The sequence below is a fragment of the Embiotoca jacksoni genome, unplaced genomic scaffold (assembly GCF_022577435.1).
Source record: "Embiotoca jacksoni isolate LCO1_2020_lvr unplaced genomic scaffold, fEmbJac1.0.p SCAF_25, whole genome shotgun sequence".
Classification (NCBI taxonomy): Eukaryota; Metazoa; Chordata; class Actinopteri; family Embiotocidae; genus Embiotoca; species Embiotoca jacksoni.
In genome coordinates, this window is record NW_027185376.1 from 411710 (window position 1) to 428314 (window position 16605).

The 16605-nt window shown below is 40.4% G+C and overlaps 1 protein-coding gene across 2 annotated transcripts; it reads right to left on the reverse strand.

Annotated features, from left to right (window-relative positions):
* Positions 1-163: 163 nt before the first annotated feature.
* plcd1a (phospholipase C, delta 1a) lies at positions 164-15563 on the reverse strand. 2 transcript variants are annotated; one of them, XM_069159435.1, is made up of 15 exons: positions 15346-15563; positions 11868-12026; positions 7408-7636; positions 7182-7311; positions 6824-7052; positions 6502-6703; positions 5441-5585; positions 5135-5287; positions 3982-4131; positions 3726-3882; positions 3502-3618; positions 3231-3409; positions 1903-2038; positions 1611-1760; positions 164-1226 (listed from the first exon to the last, which is right to left on the reverse strand). In XM_069159435.1, the coding sequence occupies exons 1-15, from the start codon at positions 15374-15376 to the stop codon at positions 1135-1137; spliced, it is 2259 nt and encodes a 752-aa protein (XP_069015536.1). In that variant the 5' UTR covers positions 15377-15563; the 3' UTR covers positions 164-1134. The 2 variants fall into 2 exon arrangements, with proteins under 2 accessions (XP_069015536.1, XP_069015535.1); XM_069159434.1 differs by lacking the exon at positions 15346-15563 and adding an exon at positions 13987-14176.
* Positions 15564-16605: the final 1042 nt, after the last annotated feature.

Sequence of the window (16605 nt, forward strand, 5' to 3'; positions counted from 1 at the left end):
CACTTTTCTTTTAAGATTATTTTTAATAAGTGTGCTTTATATTTATCTATATTTTCAAATGTTTTATGCTGATTGTACTATGATCAAGTTTTCTTAGTATTTTACTATCATATATGCAATGTCTGAATCACTTATATCATGAATAAATACAGAAAACCTTCAATCAGGGACTCGGGTAGTGGTTTTATTTGAGAACAGGTGCTGATGTGAATTTTGTGAGTGACATGACATACTGAAGCCACAGTCATGAGTTTGTCACAGAAAAACAGCTGTTGAACATCACATGAAAAAAATAATAGAACATTGAGACAACATGCTTGAGAAAGTGAATTATGTTTTATTACGTTTTAATGAGATTCATAAACAGTAGTTTCGTCATATCTTCATATCAACAGTCTAAACAAATGGAGGTTATTTTTAGTCTGTTTGAAAGAAATGAAAATCATATTTACAACATTGATGAGCCGTCATCTCTCGCCATGAACGACACAAAGCACATGTACAAACACATGGATCTCTCTATGGACACAACATTCACCTTTTGACGGCATACCGTTCATACTGTTGCCACAGTACCTGTGATCAACATCATTATGGCATTAAAACTGAGGAAGTATAAATATAAATACTTGTAGTAGACAGATGACAGTCAGGTAAAGAAAAAAAAAACACAAAACCAAATCAGATGTGTTTCTTGATTTAAAAAAAACAAACTTGTTTACACAAGTGTGATTTATATTATCTCCTCAATAAAACTTAAAGTACTATTCAGAAATGACACAGACAGTATGTCTTCAGATGGAATTCACACAAAACTCACATTAATTATTTTATTTCTATGCATTATGGCAAATACATTTATTGACTTTCTTTAAATAACGTCCTGCACCCGTCATTCACTGCTCTTTCATAAACATTTTCATTAATTCTTGCTTTGTCACACTTCAGGAGTTCTCAACCAAACCACGTTTAAAAGCAAAAATTATACAAAGACAGAAAGTTTCACAGACAGCTGAGAGAAAGCAGCTGTTGTTTGGGCAAATGACTAGAAGTTTTCTCCATGGAGATGTGTTGATGAGAGTTTTGCTATTTATTTATTTAAAACTGGACAACATTTTTTTTCCACATATGATTTTACTGGGCGTCCAGGAGCATGAGATGCACAAACAGTCCAGCAGAGCAGATGACGTCACCTCTCTTGGTATGCAGTGGGACGTGGCGATAACCTGGAAATAAGGAAGTAAGGTTTGGCTTTGTCAGCAAATGAGAGTCAGAAGTTCATGCACTGTCTTATGGCAACAATGGCAACAACTGAAGTCATGTGATTTAACCGTCAGAAAATTCAGAGCTTTTGTAGTTTATAAAGAAGAAGAAGTAAAGAGTAAAAAGAGGGATAATGCTCTGCAACAAAGAAAGCTTGAGTATTAAAACCAGAGAGTGCTGTATATTTTGTCTTATCTTCAAATCAACTTTAATAGGTCTACTTCTTTCAATCATGGTATTTATTTCAATGATTAAACTCTTGGTCCAGAATGATTGTTGTTGTTAATGTGGCCTTGAAGACTTGTTTCCCCCTGCTCACTCGAGCTCACTCTGCTGGACTTCCTTACCGTTCTGTGCACTGGTGACTGGTAGACAGTACTGGCCGATGCGATCATTCTGGGATGTTGAGTCATGGTCCTCCACCACAAATCGCAACATGGCCAGCTCTGGGACGTGGATGTCAAACTGGAAGCTTTTGTTCCACATCGGGTTGAACCCTGCAGGGATGGATTATTGTTCAGATAATGAATCTCATAAAAAAAAAATTAAAAAAAAGTATATATTTAAAAAATAAAATTATTTGCTTTGAGGAGAGCTGGAAACATCTGTGCATGGACACTATAGGTGTGTGATGCTCACCGTTGTTTTCAATGTGGTGTGTCTCCTTGCTGGCATTGTCTGCTGGGACACCGTAGATCTCCACTCTCACCAGAGGGTCAACGATGGACTTGTTTTTGTCCTTGTTGAGTTTCGGTAGCTGCTGAGCCGAGATCACCTGTTGTATTGGCAGACAATAACATCTGGTCAAGTAACAATCCAGACACAGAATGAAATCAGATCTCATCAGATGTCAGAATGCTTTTCTATTTACACACTAAAACCAGAGCTCGAAGTACGCAACTGTACACAGTGGGCTACCCGCATTTTAATGTTCGGCGTACCGTGACGTTTTTTTTTTTTTTGCGCAGCAGCATTTCTCTCAATCTGCTGGTACTCTCATCTGCCCTCTCCATATCAGGTTACCTGGGAGATTTGCAATGGCCTTGAGTAAACTACATTACCCAGGAGGCACAGCGTGACAAGCCTGATTCCATTATGTGCCTACTTTTTCGCTGGCGGCTAGTAACATTAAACTCATAATAATCTGAGCCTGGCCTCCAAAAGGGCACAAAGAAAACACGAACAGAGTCAGACAACGAGCCAGTAGAGCTGTGAAAGTTACAATCTTCCAAACTAGGACTACATTTTTACCACTAGCACGATGGAGCAATGTTTTTCTTGTGGACCCTTGCTTTCTTGTATGTGCACAAGCACATAACTAATAATCCATTATATTTATTTTAAACGTTACTAGTACTTTGCAAATTTGGATTATTAATACAAAATATAGTGAACATAAAACACGACACTAAAATAAAATAAAAAATTGCTCCCGATGGTGTACCATCGGTGTGTTGTAAGTCGCTTTGGATAAAAAGCGTCAGCTAAATGTATTACATGGGTACACGAAGTTGCATCAACAATTATAATATAATAATATTGTATAAATATACTCAGAAATGGGCAATTTTTTCACAATGACTACATTTATTTTTGTTTCTAAAGTATATTTTCATGCCAATACTTTCGTAGTTTTACCGTAAAAGGTAAAGTTTTGAATGCATGAATTTTACTTGTTGTACACTGCGGTATGGCAATTTAAAGATCTGGGTACTTCTGAAAATACTTCCCCACTGTGAGTTAGAAAACAACAGATATTAACAAGGCAGGTTTCAATTCTTTTCCAAAATGTCATCTTTGCAAATGTTTGGTGATTGTTTAACATGTTTATTAGGCCCTGGAGAAACACTCAAAGCTTCTTCATGAATAATACTAAATGTCAACAGAACTTTGTTTGTTTAAAGAAAACTCCACAGGGCACCTTCAACTCTAACAAAAAAACCTGTATTTTAGGGTTAAACTCCCACCATGACATGAAAGATCTTCCGCTTCAGCCACGGCCCTTTGGTAAGTGTGTTGGGATCAAACTGGGAGGACAGACTTCTCTGAAATTCAGGTTTCAGGATGTAGCCACAAGCACCATTCGGCAAGAACCGTCCCTGGTTCAGGTGCATCTCCTTAGAGGGAGTCTGGAAGTTCAACGCCACTACAAACAAAGTCAGAGCGAAGAGGGTGTGAAACTTTTACTCTGTATTTAATGGGATAATAACTGCACTTCAACATAGACAGGGAACATACCTATCTGGCAGCCAACGTTCCACATGGGCACTGGGTTATAGTTGGACGAGTCGGTTCTGGAGCCAGCAGGGTAGATCCTACTCAGTTTGTCCATGTTGTGATGGATGAAGGCAGTAGCTATGGGAACGCATTTAAAACACTTATGCTTTAACAAACACACTTTGCACATGGGAAATCCTGTTTTTGGTCAAACTTTATACATGTCAGTAATATGCAGTGTGTACCTGAGGTATCAGCCAGGTTGAATGCTTTACTCTCCTTGAGGGACGACATTTCATAGAAGGCCTGGTTGTCTTTGGCGTGTTCAAAGCCGTTAAAATGGACACTCTTACAGTAGATGACGATGTCTGAGAGCGGTTTGGCAAGTTTGATCTTTGATTTCTGAAAAGCGAGAGTACACCAAAAAACATAACATTTGAAACAAAATGTAGTTTTTAAAATTTCCCCCCAACAAATTTGAGTAAGAAACTTTTGACTCACCTTTGGCTTTGCTTTTTGGCCATTCTCCTTACAATCTGCAGCCTCATCCTCCTCAGACACCGTGTCCTCCTCTATGGTGTTGTTATTAGTGTAGAGTGCGTCCAGTTTGTTCAGTCGTTTTCCCTTGATTAGGAACTTGCCCTTCAACTCCTGCGCAAAGACAGACAAAGTTTTCATTGTTGTGCAATTTCTAAAACTTGAGATACATAGCTCAATGTGCAGTAACAGGACACATCATTGCTAATTGCAAAGAAGCATATTTTTATTTTATGCCATTACAGGCATGTGGTATTGGTAAGTGGGTGTGACTAATTACCAGTACCGCATGCCAAAGAACAACCACTGACAGAAAGGAAACAGTTCTGTAATGTATAATTAAACTTTCCTTCACAGGCATTTGTCCCTAAGGGGGGCACAGTTAAAAAAACGTTTCTCTTTATGTCTCTCCCAGTAGTGAGGACTATTTTCAGTTAATCTTGTAGAATTTTCCAAGTCACACGTACTTTCAAAGCTAACAGCGACATTAGGGTTTTAAAAATCTAATACGAGAAAAGACTGAAATGGAACAAGAAGCCCTGAATGACACTGAATAAAAAAACAACAACAAGGAAAAGCAGAAAAGAAGGGAAAAATCGTTTTAAATATCTGAGAAATGTAGCACGGATTAAACAATTATAAATTGATCTGTGGATACGAGTAAACAAACACTAAACCCTGTACATAATAAACTCCACTCATCAACTCCTTCTCTGATCAAACGAGGTGTTTTCATGCACACTGCTGAGACTAACGATCAGATTTGAGCAACTCATTAGTTAATTAGCAACAACTCCTTAAGTGAGACAAGTCAACCAGTTAGCAGCACATGGAGGAGGAGCTGGAGCTCAAGATTGATGTTGTTTTGATTATGTGTCAGTGGTGTTTTTGTTGCTCACATAATGAGGATGGATTGTACTTTAATCTCATTAGCTTCCTTTCCCAGACAACTTTAACAGTCAGATTAAAGTAAACAGGGAAGTGAAAAATCTGGGAGATTTATTAACTTCAGAGGAGGAATTTTTAAGGTCTGGATTTCCTTTGGTGCTTATTTTACACAACATTTACACAGTCAATATAATGTATGTGTCTTGGGTTCAGAATAAAGATGACACACCTCAGGTGAGGGGAAGTTAGAGGGCATGGTGTTGCCCAGAGGCTTGGTAACCAAAGCGTCACCCAGGATAGAGATCAAGTGATGGGCCATGAGCTTCTGTTGGTCCACTGTGCAGTGGTTCTCCAGGGACAGAATCACCGGGTAGTCAGACGTCTGGAAAACAAAGGAAACAAGTTGAAGGTAGAGTCCAGAACATTTCCTCTTCTGATTGTGTGAGTGAGACCGAAGGGCGGGAATTTAAATGCAATCAGTAACATTAGCAGTCTGTTACATCCCGTCCCACAGGTAATGCAGTATCTCACGTACTTTGAAGGCGTAGTCTTTGATGGCTTTGATGACGTCTCTGAAGAGCACTTTGGAAGTGAGTGTGTAGCCATGATAAATAACAGGCTCTCCGTTAGCCCCATCCCAACAGTCCAGCTCCACACAGCGGCAACTCTTCATCAGCGCTCTGCAAGGACGGAAAACATTCATGACCAGTTGAACACCACAGAAATCAATCTTGGCCTTTTTACATCAAAGACACTCTGGAACTTTGCTTACATTTTAAAAGTCCCTGCCCCTTAGATAGTACTTTATAGCCCATTTTCCACTGACTTTACCGGCTCGGCTCGACTCATTTATTTGGTCATTTATTTTATGTCCGTTGAGGTTCAAAGCCAGCTGAACCAAACTTTAGGTTTTCACCTCTAAAGAAAGGTGCATTCTGTTCATCACTGGAAGCAGCTGGTTGCACAGATAGATAAATGCTTCCTCAGACATTCGGAAGAAAAAATGTAAATTTTTGTATTTGTGGATTGTTGTATTGTAAAAGCAAATGGCCATTTTGTTGTTGTTGATTTTGAAGATGACCTCACTGGGGTTTCAGGCAATGTTGCTGTAACGACTCCAGTTTGAGGGGTTACTATCCTTTGTGGAAAATGAAATCCGGAAAAGTACATGATAGCAAAAGCAAGTAGAGTCAAGTCGAGGAGAGTCAATACCATCAGTGGAAATTCAGCTTAAGAAAGCCCACAAACTATTTTGTTGGTATAAAGTATTTGAATTCCTTGTGAAATTACTGAGGATATAAAAAAATTGTACACTACTAGTGTAAAATGCAAGAGCGCAGGAGAAAGCAAACTTCCTTCTAAGTCTAATTTGCCAAAATCCCCTGTCATTTAGATGCAACGGAAATGCAAACAGGAATGTGAAAAACATTCTTTAAGTTCCCGATTCGACTGTCTGGTTAAAAATGTAATATAAAGCACAGGAGCCAGAAAAATGATGCGTGAAAAAGTTCACTGTCAACCTGCTTTTTACTTAACAATAATCTCATCAGCCGCTCTGCTCCCTTCAGTTAACGTTACGTCTGTGAAAATAGTTACTTTATGTAGGCCTCGGTGCTGCTGGGCCCTTTGAGCTGGTCTTCCATCAGGTATGTGTTGTGTGAGGAGGAGATGTAGTAATGGTTGAGGGGCTGGCTCATGTCCTGATACACGTTTTTGTAGGCGGGGTTGAGGATGGAGCCGTCCTCGTGGTGAATATACATCAGAAAGCCATCTTTGGTCATGTGCTTCTTCTGCTTTGCTGTGAGGATTTGAGGACAAACACACGTGATGAATATGATGATAAGTGGCAGATGAGCTACAGAGCGGAGTTAAAGCTCTGATAATATCTTTCATACCGATGATCCTGTTTTGAGTTTACCTGTTTCGTCCACCTCGTATTTCTCAATCAGCTTGTGGGCGTCCTCCGTAGTCACCTGCTCCTGCTGCTCGCTCAGCAGGAAGTTCAGCAGGTCTCTGGTGCTCATCTGGCCCCCCGTTTGGGCGTATTTCCCGTAAATCACATCTATCTCCTCGCGGTGTGTCAGTAGGTTGTAGAAGTGCTGGATCTCTGAGCCTTCCAGGGAACCGGAATTAGACTTGTCACATTTCTGTGCAACACAATGAGACATTCAATCAACCAGAGATAGACTGCAGATTTTATGGATAACATCTCGATCTTAAAAAGTAAATGTACTGGACACCATGGCTCAGTGATGAGTTTTCTGTTGCGGGCTCGCCTTAAAAATGTCCTCTGCGTAGGTGTCGTCGACCTCAACGTTGATCTGTCGCAGGAAGTGCTTCAGCTCCTTCAGAGTCATCTTGTTGTCCTCGTTCTTGTCTGCTTTACGCATGCAGTTGATAATCCAGCTGGAATTTATATGTAAGGATTTGTTTTGCACGAAAAAACTGAAAAAAAACTTCTATGCGAACACATTTCCCTTCATAAGACTTCGTTAAGGATACTGTTCACTCTTCTGTTGGCGACTGAGGTTGCGCATGTTGTTGATGACCTTCTCCAGGCTGTTCACCCACCGATTGGCCTCGTCCCCTGTGTTTGCCATCAGGTCGAGATTCTTCTTGCGGCCCTTGAAGATGACGGAGAAGCACTGATCTTCAACACTGGGGTCAGTGTGTTTTTTAAGCCCCTCAGACTGACGGCCCTTGCGCACCGATTCGATGTCATCGACGCAGACTGTTAGGAGAGAGCAGGGTGGTTGTAAGAAATTCTGTTCCCTGAGATGTCCCACGAAGTTGGTTTGGTAAAAAATACTCTTCTCCAAAGATGATATTAAAAAGTGTGTGAATGTGTTCCTAATTGAATGGCAGCTACATGATCCGCAGTGTTAATAACTGTCAATAACTATTACAACCTTAGTCACAGTTATTCGTTCTCACAGTCCTTTCTTAGAAAAGTCAGTATCTTGTGGCAGCAGACATGTTGTCCACGCGGTTACAACAGAAATTGTTTCTACATCTTATCAACAGGAAGGAAGGCTTTCGTTTCTGTGTGACAGATCGCTTCGATGGGCTTCAACCGCATGTCTACAGCAAAAAAACCATGGATTTCCTTAACAACAGCCTTTGAACACGTCTGACATTATTGACGTTTTTTGTGTGAACTAAAAAGTTGTAATCTTGAGCAGAAAGGAATGAGTTTGGCTACTTGGGTGCAGTGAAACAGTTAAAGGACAACATAAACAAAATCTAAGTAGTTGTGGTTAATGTGTTCAAACGTTGTTGTTTTTTTGGCCACCTGATGAGTGTAAGACCTTTTAGGTTTGCTTCGGTCTTCACCAACTCTTGGAAAAAAAATGTTCTGTCTCCACTGTGTTCACCAGTTCATCACTAACTTTGTCTGTCTGCTCTGGTTCTTGGCAGGTCGTGTGACCAGTCGGTTAATCAGAGCTTCCTAACTGGAAAAAGCTGCTTGTGGCTCAAAACCGGTGAGAGTGAACCACAACAGTAACATTGCAGGCAATAAGGCCAAAACAATGAGCTGAAAGATGTTAAAATGCTCAACACAGCAAATACATTGTCCTTTAATTCATGAATGAAATAAAAATCTGAATTAGTGCAGCTCTAATTGTATACAGACTTTACTTATTTATTCATTACACCGACAGATATTTTCTTCTTGTTTTTGTGATTTTGCTAAAGAAGATGCTAAAAAAAAATGGGTGAATTCGTTTACCAGACTTCTTTCCTTTTTAATGTCCAGCTGCCACACTCATTACAGAATCTGTTTTATCAGTAACTGAATTTAGCCTGAAAAGTCTTAATGTTTAACATGCCTTTGAGGCCTCAGAGATGGTCTCGCTAACAGTTTGTTATTATCTGCTGAACTCTTTAAATTCTTGGATTCAACCCAAACACATTCCACAGAGATTTGATTACTGCACTTTACAACAGTTTGATGCAATCTGGCCTCACACACGGGCAACACATGCACTCATAAAATACTACGATAACCAAATTCTTAGGCCTGAATGTATTTGGTTTTATCACCCACACAAAGACAACATATACTAAAGGTCTCTTGCACACACACAGCCTGTTGCAGCCCTTACATTGGGGCCAGCTCCATTGTCGAGCAGCTTAATGCACGGAAGAGCATGCACTACCATGCATGAAGTAATCACGCTAAATGGCAACAACCGCCCGCGTAACAAAACGCCAAAGACTACAGGCTTAGCCAGGAGGCCATATGTCATAGCTGGGCTACAATCACAGCGTTTCTACCCTTTACATCAGAAGGATAGAGAGTTTAAAGAAGAGCAACAATGGCTTCTCTGAGAATCACAAACGATCTAAAGGTCGGACTAGTTTAAGGGAAAAAAAAAAAAAAAAATCCCTGAGGAGGCGATGTGGGGAAAAACACCCAAATTGTTCAAGTGCAGCCTCAGCTGACTGCTGGATAAACAAAATACCTCTAAAGCGCTCACCAGAAGGGGAGTGTTGGTTTAATCTGTGCGCGCACATCAACCCCAATAAAACACAAGAGAGCGCAGAGGTTGTGAATTTGGAGCAGTTTCAGAGAATTCCATCTGGAGAGACTGACCACAATGTCCAAGTCATGTCATCCGTGTCACGCAGGCATTGCTTGAATACCAGAAGTAATTGTGCAACAAAGAGAGTATTGTGCCGTCCCGAAAAGGTCCATGCTGCTGTTTGTAAAACTCTTTTCTCCGAGGAGAAGAAACAGACCAGATTCCGCAGTTAGACGGTTAGTTAGTCATGTCAATGTGTCTACAAACTTAACCTTCAGGTTAATATTGAGCTTCTTGTTGCCTACAGAAAGACCTTAAAGTGAAGTGGGAAATTAACGTACATTTTGAGGAATGAGCGGAAACAGAAACCACCTACTTATCCTATGTGTTAGATTTTTTTTTGAATATGAGCCCGCGAGTATTGTTAAGTCAAATTCTGATCTGATAAGTCTGCAACTATTATTAGTGTTTGGACAAGATAGTTTGCTAACCACAGCCTTCATCTCTTTTACACAAAGACAGCTGACAGTAGATTAAAAGTGGGAGTGTCTCAGGAGTTGCAGTATCTACACAACATGTACGACATCTATCTCATATGACCCTGGCAGTGTGTGACTGTGTGTGCACGTGTGTGTAAAAAATGCAGATAGTCTGTGGGAATGATAAACACTGGATGCCATTGAAAAAGAAAAGACAGATCAATAGAATAGAGCTTTACATTCTATTGGGACTAATTAGAAATAAGCAGGACTGGATGATTTCTGTCACATAGATTATGGGTGATTTACAACCATTATATGTATGTTGGACTGGGTGTCAAAAAAAAAAATCATTATTGTGAGTAGACAATTAGATGACTACTTGATTGACATTAAAATTAATAGAAAAATATTTGGATTTTTAAAGCGAAAATGTTTTAATGAAAATCACTTTTTCAGGCTTTTAAAATGTGACGATTTCCTACTTTCTGTGGTTTGCTATGATAATAAAGTCAATATCTTTAGATAAAACAAAAAAAAATATTATTTTATCTTGGGCTTTGAGAAAAATTAAGATGGGGATTTTTTTTTTTTAATTGCTTTTTGTAATGTGATGGATAAAACAAATAACTGACAGCTGCAGCTTCTGTCCAAAGCATTAAATAATGGAAAATGTCCAAAGCTGGCATTGGATGATCAGATACTGTTTTATGCATCCTTATTCATTCTTTAATCAGATGTTTCCTAATCTGCACTTATATATTTTGTTTTATAATTATGGGAAGGTTTTTTGGCATATTTTCAAATGAAAGAAGGAGTTCAAACGTGTTTATTTGGAAAAACTGGATTGGAAAACTGAGATGTAGAAAAACATATTGTTATCAGCAGTGATATTGAAAATTAATATCCAGCCCTCCTTACCTGAGTCAAGTTCATTTTACTTCTGAAGGCCAGAAAAGATTTGGCTTCAGGATATGAACATGTGAACCTCTAAACTTAGACTTTCAATTTGAATGAAGAAAAACTCTACAGGAGAGGGATCCCTCATCCGGCATGGACAGCGAGCGAAATGTGTTGAGCAAAAAATATAAACTAAAGTAGCGCTAGAAATACATTGTGGACAAACAGACTGTGTTATACCTCTGCTATAACTTTGTGTTTTTAAAGCCAATAAATTCTACTTGATGAATTCCAACAAAAAATGTTTGAAAACAACCCGTGCTGTCCTCCCACACATGTCTTACCTTAACCAAAGCTCTTTAGAGCCGACTGGTAATTGTGGCTTGCTAAGGCCCACAGGAAAGCAATAAAACATTCAGCTTATTTCCGTAAACAAGGAAATGCCTGTGAACCCATAAGGCCCATCTCCAAGCAAGTATGGTCATGTTAGAAAACAGCCTGTCTGTGTGAGGAAAAAATAAGGCACATAACTGTCAGTACTTGTTCAAGGCTCGGGCTCGGGGCCGAGGCTACCAGCCCTGGTGGCAGACGCTGAGGCTGTGATGAGAGAGAAACCTGATAGCCGAGCCCCAGAGAACACACGGCACACTATACATTCACACCCTGACAGTGAATCACTGAACCAGAAATCAAAGGACAATAATCTCACACACAGGATTCACACTTGAGTTTTTCAGTTTGACTTCGGCCACACCACAGTATCTGCGTGACCCGTTTCCATTCCACCGCCACCTCTCACATACTCTCCACCGTGAGTAGGATTTGAAGGGTGTGTTTGTGTGTCAAGAAGCTATTGTTAAGATCTGAAAGAAGAGCTCTTTGTCGACACAATAATAGCAAAAGGGTGTGCAGGTCAAAAGCGACAGTGGGATGGAGCCCAAGTAAAATAACTTATAGAATCTGTAGCGCAGAACTTTTATCAAACTTTTCCCATTTTTGCACATACTATAAATAAAACCCATCATTCTCTCTCACAAAATGATCTCAAGACACTCACAAGTCTGGTTTCGTTTAAATGTTTTCTTAGACTCATGCCACAAGGTCCTGCAGTCCTCCTGCAGTTTGTAGAAGCGCAGTTTCTTCCAGGAGCTTGAGCGAATCTTGAACAGCTGCCCGCCGACCAACAGGAACTGGAGATCTGCGTCTCCCTCCAAACCTGCAGGAGTGTGGACAGAAGGGACAGTCACACAAGTTTCATAAGCTCAGCTGACCCATAAAGCAAATTGACATGTATCTGAAGTAGATGTCTGCTGATTTTCTCTATTTTTTTATTTTTATTTTTTTTTTAACCCATAAAAGACTTAAACCAACAGTTGTTTGTTAGGAAATATTATTGAATTAGGACAACTACTCAGCTCTAAAGTGCACTGCGCAGTGTTTCAGACTTTTCAGAGGAAGGCGTTGGTGTCTTGTCACGCAGCAGTTTGCTGATTCTGGCTTTCTTAGAAGGGTGTGATAAACCATAATAAGCACAACGTTGGCAAAAATATATTTACTTAATTTTGTTTTCCCCCATGTGTGCAGATATTTGTGAAGCAATGCAAGTGTTAGTCAGTGCATGTGGGTGGGAGTGCACTTTGTACACCGCTCCATGCACACAGGCTTTCATTGATTTATTAAATGTGATACAGAGCACTCCTTGACCGATAATTAGAATAATGTCGTCCTAACTGAAGGGCATTTGAGGACAGCCACATGAAGTACAACTCAGTTGGGAGCTTGTCGTGGGCAGGATCACAACATTGCAGACATTTCTTTTTCCCAGATTGCACCACAAGCTCACAGAGGTTGTTTATGAGTCTGGCCTCGCTGCAGGCGGGGAGGAGGACTGGGCAGCGCAGCTGAAGAACTCCAACACCGCCTCCACTTCAGGGTTTAACTCCGTCAGTATGAGGCGGCTCCTTCTTACTTTTTTGTCCAGCCTTTTTTCTTGTAATCTACTTTACCGTGTCGGAGAGCGGCATGTTTTTGGTCACCCACCGACCTTATGTTAAGAAAGCGGTCACAAATATGTTTCTTATTCACAGCTCTTCTCAAATCGTGCATGTGAGTCATTTTGTTTTGCAGCGTAATCAGTTTCAGATGAAGTGATCTTAGAATCATAGTGTACTGAGTACACCCTGAGAGGCAAGCTAGAGCATGACGATCCCAGAAAATGGTGAAGTGACAGGGAGGGATGCCTACGAGGCATGAGGTAATGATTAGGGTTGACATACTTTGCAGCTGAGAGGGAGTTAGTGTTCTGTGTTTGGATACAACCCATTTCTCTGCCTTTAACTACACATTTTCCGAATAAATTACAAAAGATCAAGTTAAAACAAAAGGAGCTGTTGAACCAAGCAATCACAATGGAAAACCACTAATTTACATAGCACACCTGAGCAGTTCAAACATTTACATTCCTAATAAGACGTGTAGGATGTGGCATTTGAATGCTTCATTTATCTCACACCCTATGAACTGATGCCAAATGAGCCAGCTGACAAAAATAAACAAGCCACTGCACAACGTTGTTTCTATATGAAATGAAGTGTGAAACGAATTGGATTTCCCTCATATATTCTCGACTAACGGCCTCGTTCAGTTTATGACAGCTTTATGTTTACTACTGTGTATCATCTCAGTTTCAGGAAACTGTCCCGGTGTCTCAAAGGGGTAAAAACGAGAGCCTGAATGACACCACAGAGGATTTCCCCTCCGTTCATCAAGCTTTTCTCAGGTTAATGCACCATCCGGTGGTTTTGTCCCTTCATTTGAAAGACAGATTATGGTATGTCTTTGTCAACAGCACTGCAGCTGCCTCCGAGTTGTCATCGTGGCAGAAAGAAAGAATTCACCGCTGCAGGCAAGAAGGAAAACTCCATAAAGCCTCCTTTAATGCACAGTGTCAAAGCACCGCACGTATGTTTACTTTTAACAGAGGATTTCTATTGCACGATTACACGTGTTCAGTGATTTGTGCTGCCAAGATGAACATCTTCCCCAAAGCCAGGTCATTCAAACATTGCCATTGTCTGCGCGCGCCCCCTGTCTATGTTGGCAAAATAATGAAGGCGCGCGTCCCGTACGTAAAGCTCGTAAAGCTCAGGCACATTTAGCACCTTCGGAGGACTCACCAAGGCGTTTTCCATTCTCCTGCGCAACTTTTTTCAGCTGCTCCTGCAAAGCCAGCTCCTCGGATTTCGTTCTTTTGGGACGTTTATGTAAACAAGACATTGCGAAGTAACTTTCTTTTTTTGTGTGTGTGTGAGTTTTTAATGATTATATCCAGTCGGTGTTTAATCTGCTCGGTGTGGAAGAGAATCAGGCAGCACGTACAGTAGTGCTCCCTCATGGGGCGGGTCTAAACTCATCTGTTACAGCCGCTATCTTCCCTTCAGCGGTGACTCGTCCAGTGGTGTGTATTTGGAAAATACATTTCACTACGGGGAGGGGAAGGTCTGTGTGGTTTGTCTCACATTTAGTCTTCTTATTAGTGTTAAAGATCTTTGATTGGCTTCAATGACCCACTTATTTTCGACACTTTCACTGAAAACACTGTCAGTCTTTTTTTTAGTCCCATCCCAAGGATGATTTTCCAGTTACTTTAAAAAACAAACAAACATGAATGATGCTACATTATGACTTTAAATACATTTATGCTCCGAGGCAACTTTTTCGTGACAAACACTTTCTTTTCTGTGTGGACTCCGCTGCAGAGGTTACTGTATCTGTCCCCAAACACAATTAATTAGGAGTGCGATAAGATTCATGTTTTTCCATCCGAGAGAACTAATGAGATGTGAAATAGCGCCACCTTACGAAAGAAATGAAAGTGCCAACGAGATTAGTTTGCCCCGTGCCTGGTTGAAACGTGTTTTTAATTAAATAGCCTACATCAAAACAAAAAATGTTTTAGTATCTACAAGGACAGAATATACAACAGCTCATTCTTTAAAATCTGTGCAGCTCACTGATCACTGTTAGACAGTACAGACCTTCTGGCTCTGGCTCAGGTTAGAAATTACAGTGAAAAATTAGATTGTGTCACCTGCACATACCTTCAATATTCTCCTGATACATGAAACATGATATTTCCCTATGGCAACAGAAAAATGTCAACAAACAAAACTAGGGCCACCACTCTAATCTGAGAGGCAGATTTTCTACACAAGAAAACAAAAAGCAACCAAGGAGGAACAGAAAATTAGCAAGTATTTCTCTGATAATCGAAAACCACAAATACAAATTCTCATATTTCAAAGCATTGATTGTTTTCACATTTCCCCTTGTTTAAAAAAAAAAGCTCCCATTGGTTGATATTTGTTCAGGTCTATTTACATATTACATGTATGTAACGGGGGTTTGGTTCAGGACATGAACATGAGTAAACTAAATAGACCCCGTTTCACTTAATTACATAGATAGAAAACACTACAACAAACCCTGCTCTTCAATTCAAATGCTGTGAATTTGTGCGCTATCACTGAACTCACCGTGTTTTCCAGCTGTGCCATTAGCCTCCATTCTGATTTCAGTCCAAATAAATCACCAGGTGCAGTGCTAAATATCCCCTTCTCCTTCCCAAGTCGGTTATGTGACAAGAAATATTCCAACCAGTGAACTTTTCTGCTTGTCCTTTGTAGGAAAAATCCAACCCCTGTGCTCCTCCGAGCCGACCCACACAGTGTGCGGTTAATGTTACCCCATCAGGCTCTTATGTGCTGAGTCCACACCCACATCCAACACCGGTCTGACAAGTACGCCACTGTGTCTGCCTCTTATGACTTCCATTCAACTCCATGCCAGTGGAAATGACACCTCTGGAAGGAATTCTACCAACATACCTTCAAAATAAACACTTGCACAAGGTCCTGGGTAGACTTTAATCAGTTTGTGTTGCACTGAGGCTTTAATGTTGTTACCTTAACCTGATGTCCTTGTGGGAAAGTGTAATTTTATTTATTCAGGGTGTGGTCCCAGTCTGGGCCAGACCTGCCATTGATAGTTCTCACCTCCAAACTTTTTATAACGCAGGGTTAATGTTGTCCTCATTCAACATTGCACTAACATTACTGTAACACCTAAGATCTTTACTTTGGATAGGCCTGCTGACAGCGGCTGAAGGCGTCAATCCTTAACAGACATGTCAGCACAATGCTTGCATGAGAGTTGATTCAAACTGAGTTTGTGCAATAGCAATAATTCAAGAAACAATTTCAGCAGAACAGGTAAACAAAAAATGAAATAAACAAAGTGGAATTTTGTGATCATGCGTGCACAGCCAGTCTCCTGATACAAAAATGCTCTTTCTGGCTGCTGGCCAGCTGGGTCAGTCTTGAGATGGGTTTTTTCTGTCACTAATATGGGTGAATGCTTTGAAATACAGAAGTACTGTAGGTAAACAGCGTTCGTGCTTTGGAAGCACAGAGTCTGTCATTGTTTGAGAGTAATATATGAGGGCTTTGACAGTTCCCTCTTTGTGCCTCTCTATTATCAGTGTCTGCCAGCTTGTTCTGTCCTATGAACCCTTGTACTCGGGCAAGTCTTGTAAAAAAAAAAAACACTTAGTCCGGCGAAGCACGAGGAGGTTCAAAGTGAGCTCAACAATTGCCTCTTTGAGAATCCCACTTGAGCTCCACAAGAGTTGATCAACAAGGATTTTGTTTTGGATGTCTTGGGAATTTTTGGCCCTCTCAAAAAAAAAAAATACTGACTTTCATATGCATTTAAATCGCTCTAGTTTTTTATGTAGG